At 41.7% G+C, this 19,822-nt stretch overlaps 1 protein-coding gene across 7 annotated transcripts in view; it reads right to left on the bottom strand.

Moving 5' to 3' along the window:
• The window catches only part of IARS1 (isoleucyl-tRNA synthetase 1), a 104,590-nt gene that overhangs the window by 7,914 nt on the left and 76,854 nt on the right, over window positions 1-19,822 (bottom strand). For all 7 annotated transcript variants that reach the window (XM_085590161.1, XM_021530477.4, XM_085590165.1 and 4 more), the window contains 11 exons: window positions 16,743-16,834; window positions 16,334-16,411; window positions 15,824-15,945; window positions 13,147-13,249; window positions 12,972-13,055; window positions 9,020-9,194; window positions 8,012-8,115; window positions 7,651-7,746; window positions 6,731-6,907; window positions 3,169-3,280; window positions 2,109-2,234 (listed from right to left, as the gene is read on the bottom strand). In XM_085590161.1, the coding sequence (XP_085446287.1) occupies window positions 2,109-2,234; window positions 3,169-3,280; window positions 6,731-6,907; window positions 7,651-7,746; window positions 8,012-8,115; window positions 9,020-9,194; window positions 12,972-13,055; window positions 13,147-13,249; window positions 15,824-15,945; window positions 16,334-16,411; window positions 16,743-16,834 (1,269 nt within the window). The remainder of the gene's footprint in view (window positions 1-2,108; window positions 2,235-3,168; window positions 3,281-6,730; window positions 6,908-7,650; window positions 7,747-8,011; window positions 8,116-9,019; window positions 9,195-12,971; window positions 13,056-13,146; window positions 13,250-15,823; window positions 15,946-16,333; window positions 16,412-16,742; window positions 16,835-19,822) is intronic.

The raw sequence follows: 19,822 nt of genomic DNA, 5'->3' as shown, positions 1-19,822 counted from the left end.
TCATTTTTTTATTTTTTTTTAATGTAGAAAGAGAGAAATTCTGTTTTCAGTTTCTGAAAGTCAGTACAAGTCCCAGAGCCTTGTTTGGGGTGTGCAGTTACTCAAAATCCCATGACACACTGTTGGAGAGGAAATGTTTATCCCATTATTCCAAATGCTGCACTGAAAAGCAAGGACAGGACCCATTTGAGTTTCCCTTAATACAAGAACTGCCACAGCACAACCCTAAGGAAACCTCCATTACAATTAGAGAACAAGATAATAAATTACTGCAAGTACAGTGGACAGCCCTGGAAACCACAGGGAAGGAATGAGGAGCCAGAAACATGGTTTTACTGGGTCCCAATTTTATTAACACACGTGGGAGCTATTCAGAAATTATCTGTCTGTGCGATTCCTCTCGGACACAGCAGCTGATTCCAACCCCTGCTCACCTCCAGAGGCCCTGGAGTCACTGTGAGACCTCACCTGAGGTTACCCACACCAAAGCAGATGGATTGTATCCAAAGCAAACACTGGAATTCTGGTTCTGTTCTCTGACACCTTTCAGGACTGTTTTCCTGGCACAAGCCTTGAGCTGTGACTCCCCAGGGTGCCACATCTGCTGACCAATACTTGTTTGAGATGTGACACACTGCCACAAAAGCCAATTTGATGATCTCATCTTCCCAAAGTGATTTCCATATGGTTAATAAGTGGGCAGGGAAAAAAAACCTGTTCTGCCCAGACCACTGACATATCCTGAAAGGTGAAAATCAGCATGCCAAGATGTAAGTCCCAAAATGATTCCTAAGGAGCAAAAGTGACACAGAAAGGAAAGGACTAAAGCCTTTGTTACTACAGCAGAGGAGGAGGGAAGGTTTCAACTTTCTCCACCACCACTTCCCTTTAGGACTTCAGCGTTAATGGACTTGTGGTGCATCTTTTTGTCCTATAAATGGCAGAAAAAAAAAACCCAAATATGGAGTCAAGCTACTTCTAAACTTAATGAGATGGGAGTTTCCCAACTCTTCTGGGCCTTTTGCATGTCATCTTTTACTACCTGTGGTGGCAATGAACATTACAAGTACAGACCCCCCACTCTGCAGGCACAGACCACACTGTTATCCCTCCTACTTGGAAAAGGATTTCAAGGAAAACCATTTCCTTCTCAAAACACAACTGGAACTTGAGGAAGATACTGAAGGATTTCCCCTAAATCCCCTCTGACTGAAAGCAAAGATTAATCCTTTTGCATGACAGGACTGTTCAGCTGAGCTGAGCACAGCCTGAAAGATTTATCACAGGAAGCTAATGGATAACACCAGATGGGAAACCCCCAAAATCCTCCTAGAAATATTCTCAGGACAGGACAGTAAGGAAACTAAGGACTGAGATGGCAACAGTGACACAAAGACTATTTCTTTATGGATGTCATTGCTGGACATGAACTGGTGATCCTCAGCAGCCCTGGGGACACCCCAAATCAGCCAAGTCAAGTACCTCCTCCTCAGATGTGCTTCAATAATATTTCCATAAAAAAACTCTAATAAAATGTTTTGCAGCCATCCAATTACCATTTTTATAGTGTTTTGGGGTGTTTTTAACATTCCTATGCCTTAACAAAGTTCAGGCTGCAAAAATATTCCAATAGGTTTTTCTACAAAAAGAAATGCAGAGCTCCTCAAGGTTCTGCAGGGTGGAAAGGCAACATTTTTCTTCTACAGATCACAGTTTGCATTCAGCTTAAGTTCTCACCCTGCCTACTGAGGCATTAGGGAAAAGAAAGCATGGAAAGGCTGATGGCAGCTTGCCATCAAGCTCCAGCATAGCCTGGGCCCAGTGGAAACACTGAAATAAATCACATTTTGTCCTGATGAGAACTGCAATGGAAGCAAGATAATAGATGAGCACCATTTAGCAGCAGCTTTTGGAAACATGTTTATGTGACTATAAACATAGTCTCATAAGCTAAGTATTATAAAATGGAATATTTCCTTAACCATTTTCTTGTCAATTTGATATAGCTAGCTAAATAGATATAAATTACACAGTAAATAATTATACAGTAAATGACTCCTAGCTGGTGCTAGAAAGACTTTCAATTTTCCTTGTCATACTCCATTTACCTGTGTTTCCATTAAAAACTGTCAGTTTGGAATTTTTAAGACCAAAAATGCAGGAGACAGCATCTACAAGTCCAGTGAAGTTCAAGGTATTATCTCCTTTTGGATTTTCCAGCAGCAACACACCATCTAAAACCAAAATTAAGAAATTAAAATGCAGTTTGGAAGCAATATCCAAGTTCTAATGATTTTCTAATGATGCTAATTACTTTCAGTGAGTTTCTAAGCCAATTTAAAACTGGCAACACTGCATCTTCCCATATTTTTTTTAGTGGGAAAGGGGAAAGAAAACAGAGAAACAGACTGATGTGTACTTCAGATTTATGGTGTAGAAGTTATATTTGCTTTTATTAACAAGGCAGTCTCATTTGTGTGTTACTAAAGTACCACTCAGTATTATATTGGTTAAAAGCTGACAGACTGTGCCCTCTGAGATGGTCACCAGCTTTTCCAGCTGGATTCATTCTCACTCAGGGTGCAGCTCTGTGACCATGTCCAGCAAAGAACACTTATTTCCATACATAAACTGTCAGTACATGCAAGAAAAGCTTCCCAAGTGCATTTAGTTTTCTCTCTTCTTAATATATAACTCACCCTTGTAACAACATCATTGCACCCCTGTCCACTGCCCATGACACAAGCCATTATCTAGTTTTAAGTATGCTTTTTATCTCTGTACTTCACACCTGAGCTTTTCAAACCATGTCCTCCACATCCAGGCCTCACCTCCTGCACAGTGCTACATACAGCAGTAATTACAGATTCTCCAGCACAGCCCCAAATCCAGAGAGTGTACTCCCCACAAAGATACTCAAACACAAACTCTCCCTGGAGCAGGAGTAACAACCTCTGTGCCCACAGGAGCATTTCCCTCTGAAGAAATCATGGACAGGTGTGGTTTTACTTTGAATACACTTATTTTCAAGAATTATTTCAAGCTCCTATTGGAGGAGAAGTTGCATCATCTCTCAAATGAATTCAGGCTCCAGCATTCACCATAGCATTTTCAAACTCTCCCTTTACAGCAGCCCTGAGAAACCAAGCAGGGGATGTTCGTTCCTACCTTGCTCTGTCCCATTGACACAAACTTTGAGGTTCACATAGGCACAGGCTGGGCCAACAGAATGGCACACTCCCCCTCTGACCAGTGTGATCTCCAGCTCTGATCCCTTCAGCTGGGGAAAGAAAGAGATTAGCATTATTTCAATATTGCTTATTAAGCAAACACAACAAAATATTTTCCTTCAATAAACAACACTAAGATTTTGCCTTGTTATATTAAATGTGATTTACCATAAAATAGGGATTTTTCCTACATTTTCCTTCAGTGACAGTGCTTCAGACATGAGTCTGCCTGTACCAGATGTCAGGAAAGCAGGGAATAAACAGCTTGATTTTCCCAAGTGATGAGCCGTGATAACACCCTCCCAAAATACAATCCCAAAGCAAATCTGCCTGAGAGGAACACTCTTCCAGAGAAATTCAGAGTACTGACCAAGGCCCTGCTCTCAGTCACTGCTGGGAGAAGGCTCCACTATCCCTGGGGGACCACTGAGAACCCTCTGGGTCACAGCTGCCTTGGTACCACCAGCCTTTGAGTATCTCCCCAGGAGGTACAAGTGACCCTGTCAGACCTGGAGGCACTTCAGGAAATCCAACATGGCTCTTCCAAAAACGATCCAGAAATCACCCATATGAACATTTGGTACTAAAAGACCATTTAAGCCATTTTGTTTTATAAATTTAGAGATGGTGTTTGGCAAGAGACACAGTCTAAAGGGTGACATACAAATTTGGAAGTATCATTCTTTACTGAAGTCCTATTACAAAAAACACTTATGCAGCAACAAGTGTCATTCTTTGTTTATCCATTCTACCAACAACTCAAAATTCATTTTTCAAGTACCTGCTTTTCCGCCCCAATAGTTCTGAGAAACAGCCTTTTTTTTTTTTTTTTTTTTTGTGGCTTTTAGCAAGTCTTTGGGAAAGGAGCTCAGAATTAAAGCCTTATATTAAAAATTGATCCAAGATAATTTCCCAGAAGCAGTGTAATCACATGTAATATGTAATCACAACAAATGTAAAAAGAACAGAGTGCATTTCATTTTTCTTCCAGTCCCCACATATATTCAACATTAGGCAGACTCCTGTTACTCCTCTGAATAACTTCCAGAAATTTGGTGCAAAGATCCTGCCACAGCTGACTTAACTGACACACTCACATAAAAGGATTTCTCAGGAAGGGCTTTCTCATGTCACTGCTCTCGATGTGACAAAGGAGCTGCAGCAGAACACAGAGTCAAGCACCTGCCCTAAGCAATCCATCTCTACAGGCCCAGCAACAGAAACCTCCAAGGGGCACTTGACACTTGCACTGGGATCTCAGTCATCTGTATCTCTCTGCAACATCCATTTTGAAGTCTAAGTGTGTGACAAACAGTTCAGAGGCACATCCAGCCCATAAGCACAGAAAAGGCAGCAGCAGGCACAGAGCTCCTCCACAAGGAGGTTTTCTACATGGAAAACCTCATGGAACTACATGATCTTCAAGGTCCCCTTCCCAAACCCAACCCATTCTATGATTCTGTAACTGAGACTCCTTAAAATAAAATAAGGATGAACAAGTGCATGACTTCTGTCCTTCTGTGCCTCCATTCCCCATGGACTGCACCCCCTCAGCACACTGGACTGGCAGCATTTCATAGGATCCTGGAGTGGCTTGGGTGGAAGGTGCTTTACCTTGGTGACTACCTCATCCCACTCTTCCTGCCATGGGCAAGGACAACCTCCACTATCCCAGGCTGCTCCAAGCTCCATCCAACCCAGCCTTGGGCACTTCCAGGGATCCAGGGGCAGCCACAGCTGCTCTGGGCACCTGTGCCAGGGCCTCACCACCCTCCCAGGGAACAATTCCTTCCCAATATCCCATCCATCCCTGCCCTCTGGCAGTGGGAAGCCATTCCCTGTGTCCTGTCACTTCATCCCTTGCCTCAAGCTCCTCCCCAGCTCTCCTGGGGCCCCTTTAGGCACTGGAAGAGGCTCTCAGCTCTCCTGCTCTCCCTGGAGCCTTCCCTCCTCCAAAGAGAAGAACAAGCCCAATTCCCTGCTCCTGGTTTTGCCTGAAACACTCTCCCTGCCAAGATTTCAAGGTGGCAGGAGGCCCTCTCAGCTGGATGCCCACAATGAGACAACTGCATTCCTCTAAACTGAGCTATCAACAGCCCCACAGAACCAGCTGGCAGAACAGTGCTAGTTTAGATTTTCTCTGTCTGAAATTCATTTGTGCAAATGCATGGCCTGACCTACAGACCTCTCCCAGGGTCACACACTAGCTCATCATCTCCACAACAGAAAGGACTGCTTGGTTTTGCTGACATCCAGATGACAGCCATCAGTTCTATCCTTCAAAACCAGGTCAGGTGCCTGCTGTCAGCGAAGGATTTCACCTCTACACACAGATCATTATTTATGACTAAGCAAATACATTCATCTTTCCACAATGGTTTACTTCACTAAAATATACTAAATTAGATTTGGGTAAGAGCAAAATAATTATGGGGGAACCATATTTGCACAGGCATGAAAGTTTTCATGGAAAGCAACAGTGACCAGTACTAAAGCTCAGGTACAGGTGATTTGAGGGATTCCCAGCACTGTATTTCCAGCTGCTTCCAAATTCCAATTCAGATTTGATGTTGTCAATCAGAAGTATCAAGTAAGTACTTAAAGATTTTCAGTGATTTCTCAACCACAGTATTTACTTAGTGTTTCCCCCCCATCTGTCACTTGAAACTGATAGTTTTGAAAAAGGCCAAACAGGGCTTTGTTTCTAATCTGTAAAACTTCAGATGTGCCATTAATAACTATAAAACATTTCCTTTACACACACTATTAAGATGGATGAAATTTGCCCTTTTCTTTCAGCTATTCCCTGCCTTCTCAGCCATTCTGTAAATCAAATTTCAAGTCTGATAGATCATACACTCTTGTATGAATTAATCTTTGTGGTGCAGCAGGACATTTATATTGAAGAATAGTTCATTCACAGCTCTGCTAGGAACGTCTTTTGAATAGAGTAAGTTTCAGTAAAACCATGGCAAAACTATCATCAAATATGTCAGAAGAAGCAATCAAAGAAAACAACAGAAATTGCTGCTGATTTGAAACATGAAACTATACTTTTACAACAGACAACTTCAGCAGAACAGGGCAGAAGAACAAACATCCTTAAATATTAAACAAGTTGGTCTTAAGCCAAATTTAGCCTCGAAGGAGTAGTTCTAATACAAAAGTCTATTAATCTAAGAAAATCAGAGCAACATTTTGGCTGTTCAAACAACACACTAATCCAAGTACAAATAACTGTATATTAACTTCAGACAAACAATTGCCTCAGTTATTTACTCTGGTATCCAAGCAGCTTGATTTTCAAAATCACCACACATACAGAATTCAACTCCTTTCTTTTATAAACCAAGAAAGACTAATACAGAAAATTATAAATAGAAAACAATATCTGCTCTATCCCACAAATATATATTGACACCATTACTCTTTAATTGGAGCAGCTTGTTGGGTTAAAAGCAAGTAAGATGAACTGCGCAAGCAATGCTTTTCCTCCTTACTTGGGTTGTTTCCTGGATGAGAACTTCCTTTGAGGTAGGCACCGGGTAAGGCTTCAGGTCTGCCTTAATTGTGGCAAAAATGAACTCAGCATGTTGCTGGATGACAGTGTCCAGGTATTCCCCCTCTGGCAGGGCCCTGTAGTACACTGTGATCTCATCTGTGGGGACCAGGTTCCTCTGCAGGACACACATACACACACCATTACTGACAGCAAAACCACACTCCAAGGGAGGAATACTTGTCAAGTTAAAAAAAAAAAAGCTATTTATCAAGCAGTTGTTAAAAACTTCCACAAAAGACTTAGAAGAAAACAATGCTTCTACAGAAACACCAAGAATCTTAAAACATAGGAGTTTAGGCAAGATTAAGTATATTGACATTCACTATAGTGAAAATAAATTATAGTTTTATGTCATTACAGAATTGAATTTAAATCCAGTAACACACACGAGGTATTTCATGGCCACAATCCTTCCTGGTTATATTTTATACAGAAATAAATCCTCAAGTTTTATATATGTAAAAACCATTAAAATATATAAGTCTACATAGGTGTGTATATGTACAATCTACATAGATGATTTCTTAAATACATATAATGTAAAAAATATCTATTTTGGTAAAAATTTGTAGTTTTTCAGTCTGATGCTGAAGAAAGACCCTTTCCAACCCAGACTTTTCTATGAGTCTATGATTCACACAGCCTTAACTGCACTGATCTTTTCCAAAATAAAATGTCCCATGAAAATTTTCTCTACACATCCTTTAGAGCTCTTGCAAGGGAATCCAATCAGAAAGCCATACACAAGGAGTAAATGATACAGAGCTTCATGTTTAGTTAAAAATGCAGTCTCTGCATAGTGCCCAGACTGCTGGAAAGGAAATGAAAATGCCTTGTCCCACCCCACTGATTGCTCACCTTCTTGCGAAGCTTCTGGATGCGATTGATCACTTCCCGGGCAACTCCTTCATCCACCATGGATTGGTCTGGTGTCACATCCAGCAACACCAAAACCTGAACAAATGGACAAAACATTGATGAACAGGTGACAAACTGGAAACGAGGTGGAAGTAACACTCTCAGGAGCTCAGGATGCCTTCAGAGAGCTCCTCATGTACAAAACATGATGGTGGAGAGAATGTTGAATAGCTCCAGGATTCACACATTCCTGGAACGTGCTGAACTACCTGAACTAATAAACCCAAGCCAGCTTTATCTCACCATTTTCCTATTGTTTCCAGAGGAAAAAAAGAAAGAGAGAAAATAACCAATAAAATACCTGAGCATCGGAGTGTGCCTCGAACTGGGCAGACCCCTCTGTCATCTGATACATGAGACGGAGATCTTCCCCATGGAGTTCGTGTCCTTCCACAACAATGCTGCCTGCAGGGTTGGCAGATGGAGGGCATCTCTTATCATCCAAGTAAAACCCCCAATTTTAAATTCAGAAAGCTTTAACCAAGTTTCAGACTTCAAACATGTGCCATGTATATATTGGCAATGCAGTCAAACAGCAGTTAAGCACTAGTAAGCAGCAGTGAATTATCCCACATTTCCATTTTTCACACAAGCACTTCTCCAGGCAGCAGAGCTCACTAAAACACAGGCACTTCAGCAACTGTTTGTGTAGAACCATCTGAATGGAATAAAACTTAAAAATAACCTCTATACTCCACCAACTCCGAATTTCCATTTAAGCAGTTTGCTAAACAGATATAGCTGCAAAATTCACACCCACTTGTAACTCTGGAATCAAAGGAATGCTTTTAGAATAAAACTGCACAAATACTCCGCTCCAATCTGATTCAGTCTCACAGAAAGCTTATTCTCTGTTTCATCTTGGCTTTACAGTAGCTCTTAAAATCAGAACATCCTGAGCTGGAAGGGACCCACAGGGATCCCCGGGTCCAAGCCCTGCACAGACACCCCAACAATCCCAGCTCGGGCATCCCTGACAGCGCTGTCCAAACTCTCCTGCAGCTCTGGCAGCCTCAGGGCTGTGCCCATTCCCTGGGGAGCCTGGCAGTGGTTGACACTCCCTGGGGAAGAACTTTTTCCTGTTATCAAAGGAATCTCTGACAGGAAGGAACAGTTTAACAGGAGAACAGTTTAAAATCAGTGTCTACATTTCTAAACTTTTCTTGCCAAAAAAACCCAGAAATAATAACCGCAAATTTTCTCCTCCTAACAGCTGAACAGGGATAATAAGAGAGAAGCAGGCCTTAAGCTGCCCTAAGCCCACAGAAGGATACCCTGCCATCCTCGAGGGGTCTGTCCCAGTACAGACCTGTCTCCTGGAACCTCTCCAGCTGCTCGCTGCTGAGCTCCTTGATGGCAGCCATGACGGGCTTGAAGGCGCCCTTGAGGCGGCGGCCCAGCACGGTGTGCTCGGGCTCGGCCCGCAGCCGCACGCCGAACCGGCCCTTGTCCGCAGACAGCGTCAGCGCCCGCACGTTCAGCTCCTGCAGGGACACAGCACAGCAGCTCAGCACGGCCAAGCGGCGAGGTGCAAGGCTTGGACGGGGCGTCTCTACACACCGAGTCGTTGGGAGAGCAAACAAAGCCAATGCTGAGCCCACCCAGCAGCACAGCCCATCCCACCCTCAGCCCCCAGGGTGTTCTTTGTTATTACAGGCAGCTCTCGCCTCAAAGCAGCCCCTACTCAACAGCCCTTTGGATCTGCCCCTCACAGCTGCCCGAAGAGCTAAACCCTCTGTGTGCAGCGGTGGAGCCAACGGCCTGGCAGAGCTAAGGAGAGCAAATTCTGCTGGAACAGTCCTTTCAGAACACACAGAGCCAGGAAATCATTACCAACCATTTCACGGTTGAGGCTGTACAAAATGGCCCCATTCTGTCTCCTCCTTACCTGTTCATTCCAGCTCCTCACTGTGCAGAAAAGCTTCTGGCTGTGTCCTGCAGCCAAAACAGCTTTATAAGACCTGCATGGACTTTAGGAGGGGCCCAAAACACTGCAGGAAGGTGTGTGCCCATTTTTCTGAGTTGCACATGCAGATTTTATTCCCATATCTGAAGGGAACATAGTGGTGCTGTGGGAATTTTTACACAACTGATTGAGAGGACAACATTATTTTCATATCAGGAAAGACCAAGGCTGGAATTCTTCGGAGAGAAGACAGCTGAAGGGGGACATGACTGGGGTTGGAAAACATGAGGCACAGACCTGCACGTACATTTCACTGCAATCCAGCAGGTTCTGTCTGCCAGGCTGCCCAACACTTGGAGCATTTGGTGTTTAATGCCCACTGGATGGTGGTGCGAGCTCCCATCACCATCCTACAGCATCACCAGGTGCACTTGGCAAACAAGCTGCTCCAAGGCATTTAGGAAGCAGAAGTAAATGGCAGCATCAGCATGACAGGACTAGTAAGTAGCCAAACATTTGGATTGAGAAATAATGCTTAAATACAACCTCTGAGCTGCAGCCTAATTCCCTAGGAAGTCCTACTGACATGAGGAGCCAAGAACACAACTGAATCTAATTTTATTTAATACATCTTTTAGGAAATCTAATGAAAATTATGCACTTCAGAAATTCAGTTTCAATGGGGTGCTGCTGGAAATGAGCCCATGAGTTGTAAACGACAACCTCGTGGGGGAAAAGAAATAATAATTCAAAAAATAGCACAAATTGAAAAATTACTTCGGGCCTGATTAGATAAATCAGAGAAGCCAACTCCATCAGGACAAGTTTTCTGTACTAATTAGATTAGGAAATCATTCTTTTGTACACATTATCCATTTAAAAACCCAGAATGAGTCTTAGAAAAACAGGCAAGTCTCTATCTTACGTCTGTTTACATCAGTCTCAGAGCATTGACTTAAAATAATTCTTAATTTTATCTTCCTAATTACTCAAAATTAGCTCTTTAACACATCTTTCAAGTCTCATGGGGACATACTGAGGCAAGCAGCCCTTCTCATGACAGCTGAAGAGCTGCACATGGAGTGCCTGAACATACAAGAGCCTTTAGCTGGTGCCATTTGCCCGGTCCTCAGAACAAGGACAGAAATGTCAGAAATGCTGTGCTTCAGCTAGGCTGGGCTTTCTAAGCAGGCAGCCTAAAAAGGAAAATAAGTACTCATTATGTAATAGTGTAAGAAATGAAAAACTGCTGGGCCCCCAGCCACAGCTCCTGTCAGATAATTCAGCCCTGTCACAGGCTTGGTTCCTGGGTTTGATGGAGAAGTCAATTTTCTGTTTTACGGCAGACCTACACAGGGCTGGGGATTGGAGGGAATACAAAGCTTGAATGGAAACAAGATTCTGACTGTGCACAGAGTCAAATTTACAGATAAAATCTTTCCCTAGAAGCAGCTGGGAAGAAAAGTCCTGACCTAGGCTTGTAAAAGGCCTCAAAGAGAAATGAACAAAATGCAACTGTGTCCAGTTGCTAAAAGCCTTCTGGGTTTATTTCATTTCATGATCTTGGCTATTTTTGCATGACACCTCTATAATCTGGCAAGTTCTAATATTAAAATCCATTTATTTAAATTACTTGCTGTGTTCTGAAGATGAGAGAGGAGCACTGCAGATCAAAGACTACAGCTCCTTCTGCAAAAGCCATGAATGAAATTTCTGAAGAATTGACAAGTATACTTTCCCCATTCTTTTGTCAGCAACTACACAAAATTAAATGGTGTAATTCTCCTTACCCATTACCTCTGGCATCTGCAAATTTACTCCTGGCAATCACTGAAGGTTCTAAAGCTCTGAATAGGCAGGAGGTTGATGAACAAAGCTGCAAATGCAGCCCAAGCAATGCTGCCCAGCCTGCCTGTAATCACTGACCTCTTTAGCTCTGCACCATCCAGTAAACAACAGGATTGACTGCCATGCAGTACAATAAAACACACACTAAGCTCCAGCAGCAGCTTGTTGAATTTTAAGACACATAATAAAACCAGGACAATAGACAGCACTTTGTGTTTGTGCTTCCACAAAGGCACTGAGCTTGTTTTAACTCATCTCTCCAGAAGAGACACTTTTGTCTGCAGTAGCAAAGGAATACAGATCAAAACATACTAATGTACAATCCAATTATGTAATAATTTAAAAATTGTTAGCTTCTTTTGTTACCTTTTATTAGCTGTAGAAGCTGACAACAAATTCTAGCAACTACTCTTTTGGAAGTAATTTGAGGAAGCAAACCTCATCTACCTCAAAACTATCTCTAGAATTTAAAATTCATTTCTCAGATCCAAAAAAAGGGACAAACATTTGCCTAAATTTCACAGAATTCCGCTGTTGAAGAGACTCAGATATTGAAATGATTATAATTAATAATAACAGCAATTCTGAAGAGAGAGATCATAACTGCCAAGTCTAAGAGCAATAATCAATAAGTTAACATGACAGAAAAGCTTTACAGTCCCACTTGCAAATCAATCACTATTTTTTAAATTAAATTCCTCTAGTGAATAATTCTTAGGAATTTAACTCCCATGGTAACTAAAAGCAAGCAGCAAACAGCACTGATGAAGAGGTCCTGTGCACTGAGCTGTGACTTCCTGAGCCAGTGCTCATTCCCCCAGCAGAATTTTTAGACTTTCCACAGATATGTAATTTAGGCTTGGGGAAAGCTTATGTTGCTGGAATTATATGTAACACAAGTTTCAGAGGTCCTCCTGTGCTTCACCTCCTGAATTCCCTGACTGACATGGCTGTCCTCACCAAGACAAGTGAGGTGAGCTGATCCTCTTTAGGAAGATGCACATTTTTGTTTTCTTTGACAAGGTAAAGGAGATGACCTTGGCAATGGCAACTTAACCATAAGAAGATGGCATATTTTAAGCAGATGTGCTGTTACAGATGACTCACTGAAGGGAAGAAAGGATCCTTAAGCTCCCAAGAACAGACACAGGATAAAGAACAAGCACAGGACAAGGGCCACACCATTTAACCACAAGGGAAACCCCCCTCAGATCCTTAATGCCAGTGGGAACAGAAAAAGAATTTTGTGTCACTGATCCTTGATGATGGATTTCATGGCTTTAGAGAATGCAAACAGGCCAGATCCTAACAGCCTCAGTCCAATGTGTCAGTTTGTAGGATTAAGTATTTCTCAACACTAAACTGACTTTGGCACATCACCCACTAATATCCTTTTCATTACAGCTCTCCTGGAAATTCAATTCACCTGTGAAACGTTAATATGGTCAACAGGGGAGGTTGTTCAGGTAACCAACAGACACAATCCCCTCAAACATGATGTTCTTACCTCAAGTACATACTTCTCTAAAGACCTGATGTTTTCCAGAGCCGCTGGATCCTGGTGGATAACTACTACTTCTTTCAAAGGATACTGGGGGGAAAAAAAAAAACAAACCAGAAACTTAACTACTCAAAGTTACAAAGCTGTCACACATTCCCAAGGAGATATGAGGAATTCTAACCTTGACTGGGATGGTTTTTCTGTCTCTGATCACTCGTCCCAGCTCAATCACAGACTGCAAACAAGAAACGGCACTTTCAATTTTTTTGTCGATGAGATCCTCCCTAGATTAGAAAGGACACATTATAATTGCTGCATTTTCATCACATCTCTTTGAGCAGATGGAAAACATTTTACCCCCTTGTCTGACATTTCCTGCAAGACTCAATTATGCCCTGGTTGGGGCAATTTGAAAAACGAACAAACAGGTTTTTCCTCTCTGTGGAGAAAATGAGGAGGAAATAAATTGCTGAAAACAAATAGCAGAGCTATTTTTACATCTTTTGTTAGCACCTCTCACAAGGTGCAGAGGACTGAGTCATGCAACCTATTCTAGTAATAGCCAATAAAAAGTACAATTTACATTAATAATATCATAAGAAGATGCAGAAAGATATTATAAATAGGGTACTTATAGCAACAATGAATTCCCTGTAACAACAATGCACTGGATCTCAATTTATCATCTTTTCCAGAAACTGCAGATATTTGAGCTTGATGTTTTAGAGCTTTAACATCTTTTTGGGCTCAATAATTTTAACACCCTTCCATTTTGAGGCTAAGCAGGGTTGGGTTTTTTTTGCCATTTGGGGTTTTTTGGGGGGTGAAGTGGAGAGAGAATTTGGGCTGAATTTGTGACTTTTTTTTTTTTTGAGGCAAATGACATTTATGTCTTGTTTCAAATGTACAAGTAGTGAAATGTTATGAAAATGTGTTTCTCCTGATTTGTTGAGTAGATGCACTAACTGGGCAGCTCCTTTAAAACCACTCAGGTATCAAAGTAAGAGCAGAGGTATTGGTTAAAAAGACAGATATTAATAAAATTAAATGAACACAAATACTTGCTGCAATCTAAGGAGCAGAAGTACTGGGATGAAAACTACAACTCCAGTAAGGCCTGGCCAGAAAAACAGAACTGATGAAGCAAAACTTACAACTGAAATATGCCCATTGCAGCATTAAGGCTCTGAGTTGCTTCTACCTCTTTTGAAGCTTTTGTTCTTCCAAAAGCCAGTCCCAGAGGATGCTCCCCCAACAGCTTGGAAATGTGGAAATTACAAGATGGAGTATTTTGTTCCCAGAAAGCTTCATACAGGATTATGTGACATTTCAATATCACTGAACCACATTGCAGAGCCACAACACACAAGAGTATTTTTCAAAGGCTGAATGCAAATCCACAAAATTTAATGCAACCCATCTGTTCAGACACTGAGCAACCAAGCAGGACCTCGGTGGGGTTTTAACACACGTGCTGAGTCAAGCTCAGCTGTGAAAGTGGCCAGGTCCTTCAGCTTTATCTGCACTCCTCATACTGGTAAAGTGGTATTTTCTCTAACTGCATAAAATGTCTCTTCCTATTAACTAACAGTATTGTCCTTATGCTGTATCAGAAAATTTTCAAAGTAAATGCAGTGATGTGCTTTGCAACTCCAGGTGAAACTCCAACAATACTCTGTGTTTGAAAAGGCTTTTTTCTACAAGGGGACAACTGGGATCAATAAATTCCACAACTAGTAACAGACAGAAACCCAAACAAAATGCAACACAGAGAAAAGTGGTGCAAGCTTCAAATACATCCCACATTTGCAGGATGCAGCATGAACTGCAGTGAAGAGTGACTAAGACACTTTTAAATGCTTGTGCGACACCCATGCCTGAACCGAGTCCCTGCAAACAGCTCTCCATCCTTCCCTGACTCCATTCTACAGGAGCCCAATCTTATTCCTGGCAGCTCCCTGATGAGGATGGCATTCCTTGATTACATATTCTTCACAGCACTTGCCCAGGGAACAGAAAATCAGCACCATCATTATGTCAATCTCCAGCTCCCTGTTGCAGTAACTCTCATTATTAAAGCTCTCACAAAGACCATACACCCTCCTCAAAGCATGCAGCAGCCATAAAAAGATACACCATTAGAGAAGGCTTAAATTTTTAAACTGTAAAGTATCAAGGTCAGGTCCCCTGTCCTTGAGGGTTTTCACACTCAGCTGCAACACTGAAGGGACATTTTTTCTCTTATTTTCAGATACCCAGAGCAGACAGTGCTGCAGGAACTTAATCCACTGCAATACCAGTGATCTCTCTGATCCTTTAGGGCCTTTCACAGGTAGGCACTACAGCTTTGAGCCAACACACAGTTTGAGGAGTAAAAAGGGATATTCCTGCCCACAAAAGGAAAATATTATGAATTTGGAACATGCATTCCTCCTAATTGCTTTCCTTCCTATCTCCAGTCCTTTGAGCTAACACAAATCTACTGCCTAAATATGGAGGGAAAATTCCCAGCTAAAACTGAGGGTGGAGTGTGAAGTGTACTGCAAAGGAAATGTTCTCCTACAGCAAAGAGAGTAAAATTCTTTAGATTTTAATCAAAATATAAACATTCTTGTGCTCATAGAAAAAACATGTTCACTAGCATCCTAAAGTTTTTTCAGAGAAAAGGAATATTTTATTAAAGCAGTTTTATTTCTTATTATGCAGTTTTAAACACAAGTGAGGGAGCACTGTTCTGTGAAATAAAAAAAAAAAAGAAATAAAATAAAATAAACCAAACCCACAAACCCCAAAAATGAACAAAAATCCCCCAACAAACAACCAAACCCCAACTTTGCCACCTAAGAGATGCCTCTTACCTGACTTGGGGGAGCATGAGGTAGTGAATGCTCTCAGTGTTCTTCTCCTGGACCGAGGCTGGATCAATGAGTGTTTTCAGATTCTGGTACATCAGCTCAGTGATAAATGGAGTATATGGTGCCTGTAATGTTGCATTCAATCACCACTTTCCTTTATTGCTTGGACATTATAAATCAGTAATACCATGAATTACATAAGGGCAGTTCAGCAAAAACAATGCTTACACAGTGTCTGCGACTGGGATGTTATTCAAAATGCAGACTGAAATAAATAATGGATTTCAGACTACTTATTTACCTCCTGCCTAATATTTAAATGTTATTTTTGGGCATCAGGGAAGAAATTATAATGTGTCTTTGTCAATAAGGTGATACAGACCTTCTTTTTACTACCATGGGGTAGACATAAGCAAAGAAGAGGGCAAGATGGAAAATGAACTGTACTACACAAATATGCTTTTGTATTAACTGCTTTAAAGTGCTGTTGAGAGTGGGGTGTAATTCCCTTACCATGAGTCTGCACATGGAGAACAAGACACTAAACAAAGTTTCCAAGGCCATAATGCAGTCCTCAGTCCCATTCTCGCCCTAAATGAAGAATTCACCAAGAAAAATAGCCATTTTAGGATCAGGAAATGCACTTCAATAGGCTTCAAAAGTTTCCTATCTTAATACAATACACTTGTTTTCCAAACTGTATTAACACTGGTCAATTCCACTGAGCAAGTTATTATTGGGCATTTTGGTTGGTTTTTCCCACAAAACAGAGAGGAGAAAGAAAAGTTAATTTTTGTGCCACTCTCAGGCACAAAATGACAGCATTTAAAGCCAAGACCTTGTGCAGAGCTGCCATGAATGCCATTCCCAGGGACTGCCAGGGCCTTGTTGCCAGGGCAGGAGTGCAGCAGCTGATCCCTACCTTGAGCCTCCTGCGGTTCATTCTGACGTACCAGTTGGTCAGAACATCCACAAACTTCACCAGCCGGGGCACCACCGTGTACAGCCTGTAAGCTGCAAGGAAAATGGTTCCTACAGGTCAAACCTGCCCTCTGCACTTAGAAACCACATCATCCTTTACAGCCCTGGTGTTAAACACAGCAGAAAGCTCCAAAGAGTGACCAAATATTGATCATTTTACAGCTTTATTTTGAATATGCACAGCATCACTTTCATGCTCAAGACAAACACATTCCCCCCTCCCAAACTCTTCCCTAATCCCACACAAACAGACATTATGGGAGCCTTATGCTTTTATCTGACTGGTAAAGAGGATAGTGGATAAGAGACTATTAATGGCAAGGGATTGGGCAAATCCTCCATTTGCACATGCTGCAAACACAGCCGAGGCACTGTTAAGTTGAACAGAAATTACTGCAGAATCGGAAAATAAAATTTTCTTAATTACTGCCAAAGCTTCCTCCTTTTGCTCAGCAGATTCAAAATTCAACCAAGTCTCCCTGAATTAATTATAGTTTTCCACTATTTTTCTAGGTAACAGGGTAAGCTAAAATGCAAAGCAGCAGCAAGGGTGATGAGGTAAGAGATAAACAGAGCTGTATTTTCAAGTTCTGTGTAACTGAAATAATGGAAAGCTGCCAGCACCAAGGTCATCCTCAACATCACTATGCAACAGGGAAACAAATTTCAGCTGTTCCTGAGAAAATTGGGGGATAAGGGGGACAGACCTTACACAGGACTCCATTTTCTAAAGAAATTTTCTAAGGAAAACTTTAACTTCTCTAAAAGCCAAGAGCTTCTTGAGCTCCATTCTGAAGCAGGTTCATTAATCAAGCAGCTATTGAATAAAATGGATCTTGGCTTTAAAAGCTCCACCACACTTTTCACTGTGTTTCATAGAACAGAAGTGTTTTTAAAGGCAAATAACTGGGATTTAAACCTAAAAAGGAATGCCCAGAAGATCCACACCATGGTGGGGAAGACATTATTTATGGGGGAATTTGTATCTCTAAAACATCCTACCCTTTCCATTATTTGTTAGGAGAGCTGATATACACAAATATTAAAATAATCAAAAATCCCACCCTTCAGGGACAGTGTATCTTTAATAAGAAATACAGTATTAACCTGTAAAAATGTATTTCTCTTCTCAATAGCTGTGACCAAATTGTGAAATATGCTCTTTGTGACTCAGGAAAAAGCCATGGATGTACATGGAGACACTACACACTTCTTTCCATTTTGGTCACCAGGCGAAAAGATGTTTTACTAAAATAAGTGCTTGTATTGGGTACTTTAGTAGAAAATAAATGCCTAATAAGGTTTATTGATTTCTAATACAGAATATTAACACCCCTGAAACACACCAGCTTTCAGCACAATGTAGCTTGTGCCATTTTCCATGAATATTGGGAATGGGGCTGGGCCTCTTCTTCTCCAGCTGCACACACTCCTGGAAGGCAAAGCTCTCCCATGTAGGACCAGCAGAGAGCTGTTCCCTGTCTCTGGAGTTTTTCCAGGCTCTCTCAAGCACCCAGAGTTGGAGGGGGCACAGGCTGAGCCCCTTCCCTGCCCCTCAGCCCATCCAGGTGAGGTCAATCTCACTCTGACCCCACCTGGGCTGACACTGCCACCTCTCCAAGTGCCAGGACAAACTGGGGCAGAATTACCATAAGCTGGACTTAATGGAAACATTTTTCCAGAGGCAGGAGCTGGGTGTAAAATTCAGCTCCACTAACAGGCGCTGGATGAAATGGAAGAAGCAGAACCCAGCTGTAGCACTTCCCTGGTCACTGGGGTCTCCTCAGCAGTGCCAGTTTCAAACCTGTGTCTTCTTACACCCCATGACCTCCAGCTGCAGGAATTTCTATTTTTATTAATCTCATTTATCAAGCACTTGACATTATCAGTCACCATTATAATCTTCCCTTGTCTCTTCCTAACATTTTTCCTACTTGAAGTGATACAAAGTAGAAAATATTTAAAAAAAAAAAAAGAGGCTTGTAAAAGAGATTAGAGTATCATACACAGTACACAAATTCACTTCATCTCATTAAGATCTGCCTGACTGAATCCAGAGTTTATGCAGAAAAATAAATTGAAAAATTCTGTTTATTAATCCCTTCCACATGAGACTGCCACTCATTTGATGAGCACATGATGTTATCTTCATCTAACACAAGACAACAGTATTTCCTAACAACACTGCCTTGGAAGTCTGCATTGTCATTTTCCAACAGGAACTCTCTTCTCCTGCTTGGAAGTATCTTCTTAATAAAGATGGTCACTGACACATCCCTTTTTGTCAGCTTCATCTTCCTCTCAGAAGTCCAGAACAGATAATTCAAGTTTCTATCCCCATATTCACCTTCCTACAAATATTTCTATTTAAACCACGTACTGATCCATGATCCCAGGTTCACAAACTCACAAAGGAATTTTCTGCTGTCCCTCAGAGTATTTTCCTCTTCACAAGCAGCACATAAACTTGCACAGGCTCTGCTTATTTCTGCTTGGCAACACATAAAACTCAACACAAACCATCATCAAATTCCAAGGACAACAACTTGCAAGCCATATTTTCATCAATGAGAGCCAGCTTTTATCATATTGCTAGGTTGGGTAGCTTGAGGATTCTTTCTTCCTTTAATGAAATGTTCTTAGATGAGCTCACATGAACTCTGCTTGTACCAATGACCTGGTTCAGCTGTCACAGCCAGATAAAACTGTACTGCTCGTGGTGACAGTGACCATCCCATCAGTCAGAGGGGAAAGCAAGGGATGAGTGCAGTGCAGGGTTCTCCTGTGTCCTGCTGAACTCACATCCGGCATTCAGCTATTTCCTTATTACCTGTTATCCCACTTAACACCTTCCTTCCCAAGCCCAAGGCTTCTAACATTCTTCTGAGGGCAACTTAAGATCACAGGCATTGAGGGGAGTTATTTGTTTATTCATGACCGGGAGTGACAATGGCCAAATCCATCTTCTTTCCAGGATCTGGGTTTCCAGCGACCTCAAATGCACCAAAACCTCTCCAAATC

Source organism: Lonchura striata, chromosome 12, assembly GCF_050655825.1.
Source record: "Lonchura striata isolate lonStrDom1 chromosome 12, ASM5065582v1, whole genome shotgun sequence".
Classification (NCBI taxonomy): Eukaryota; Metazoa; Chordata; class Aves; order Passeriformes; family Estrildidae; genus Lonchura; species Lonchura striata.
This window is presented reverse-complemented; position numbering and strand designations above follow the sequence as displayed.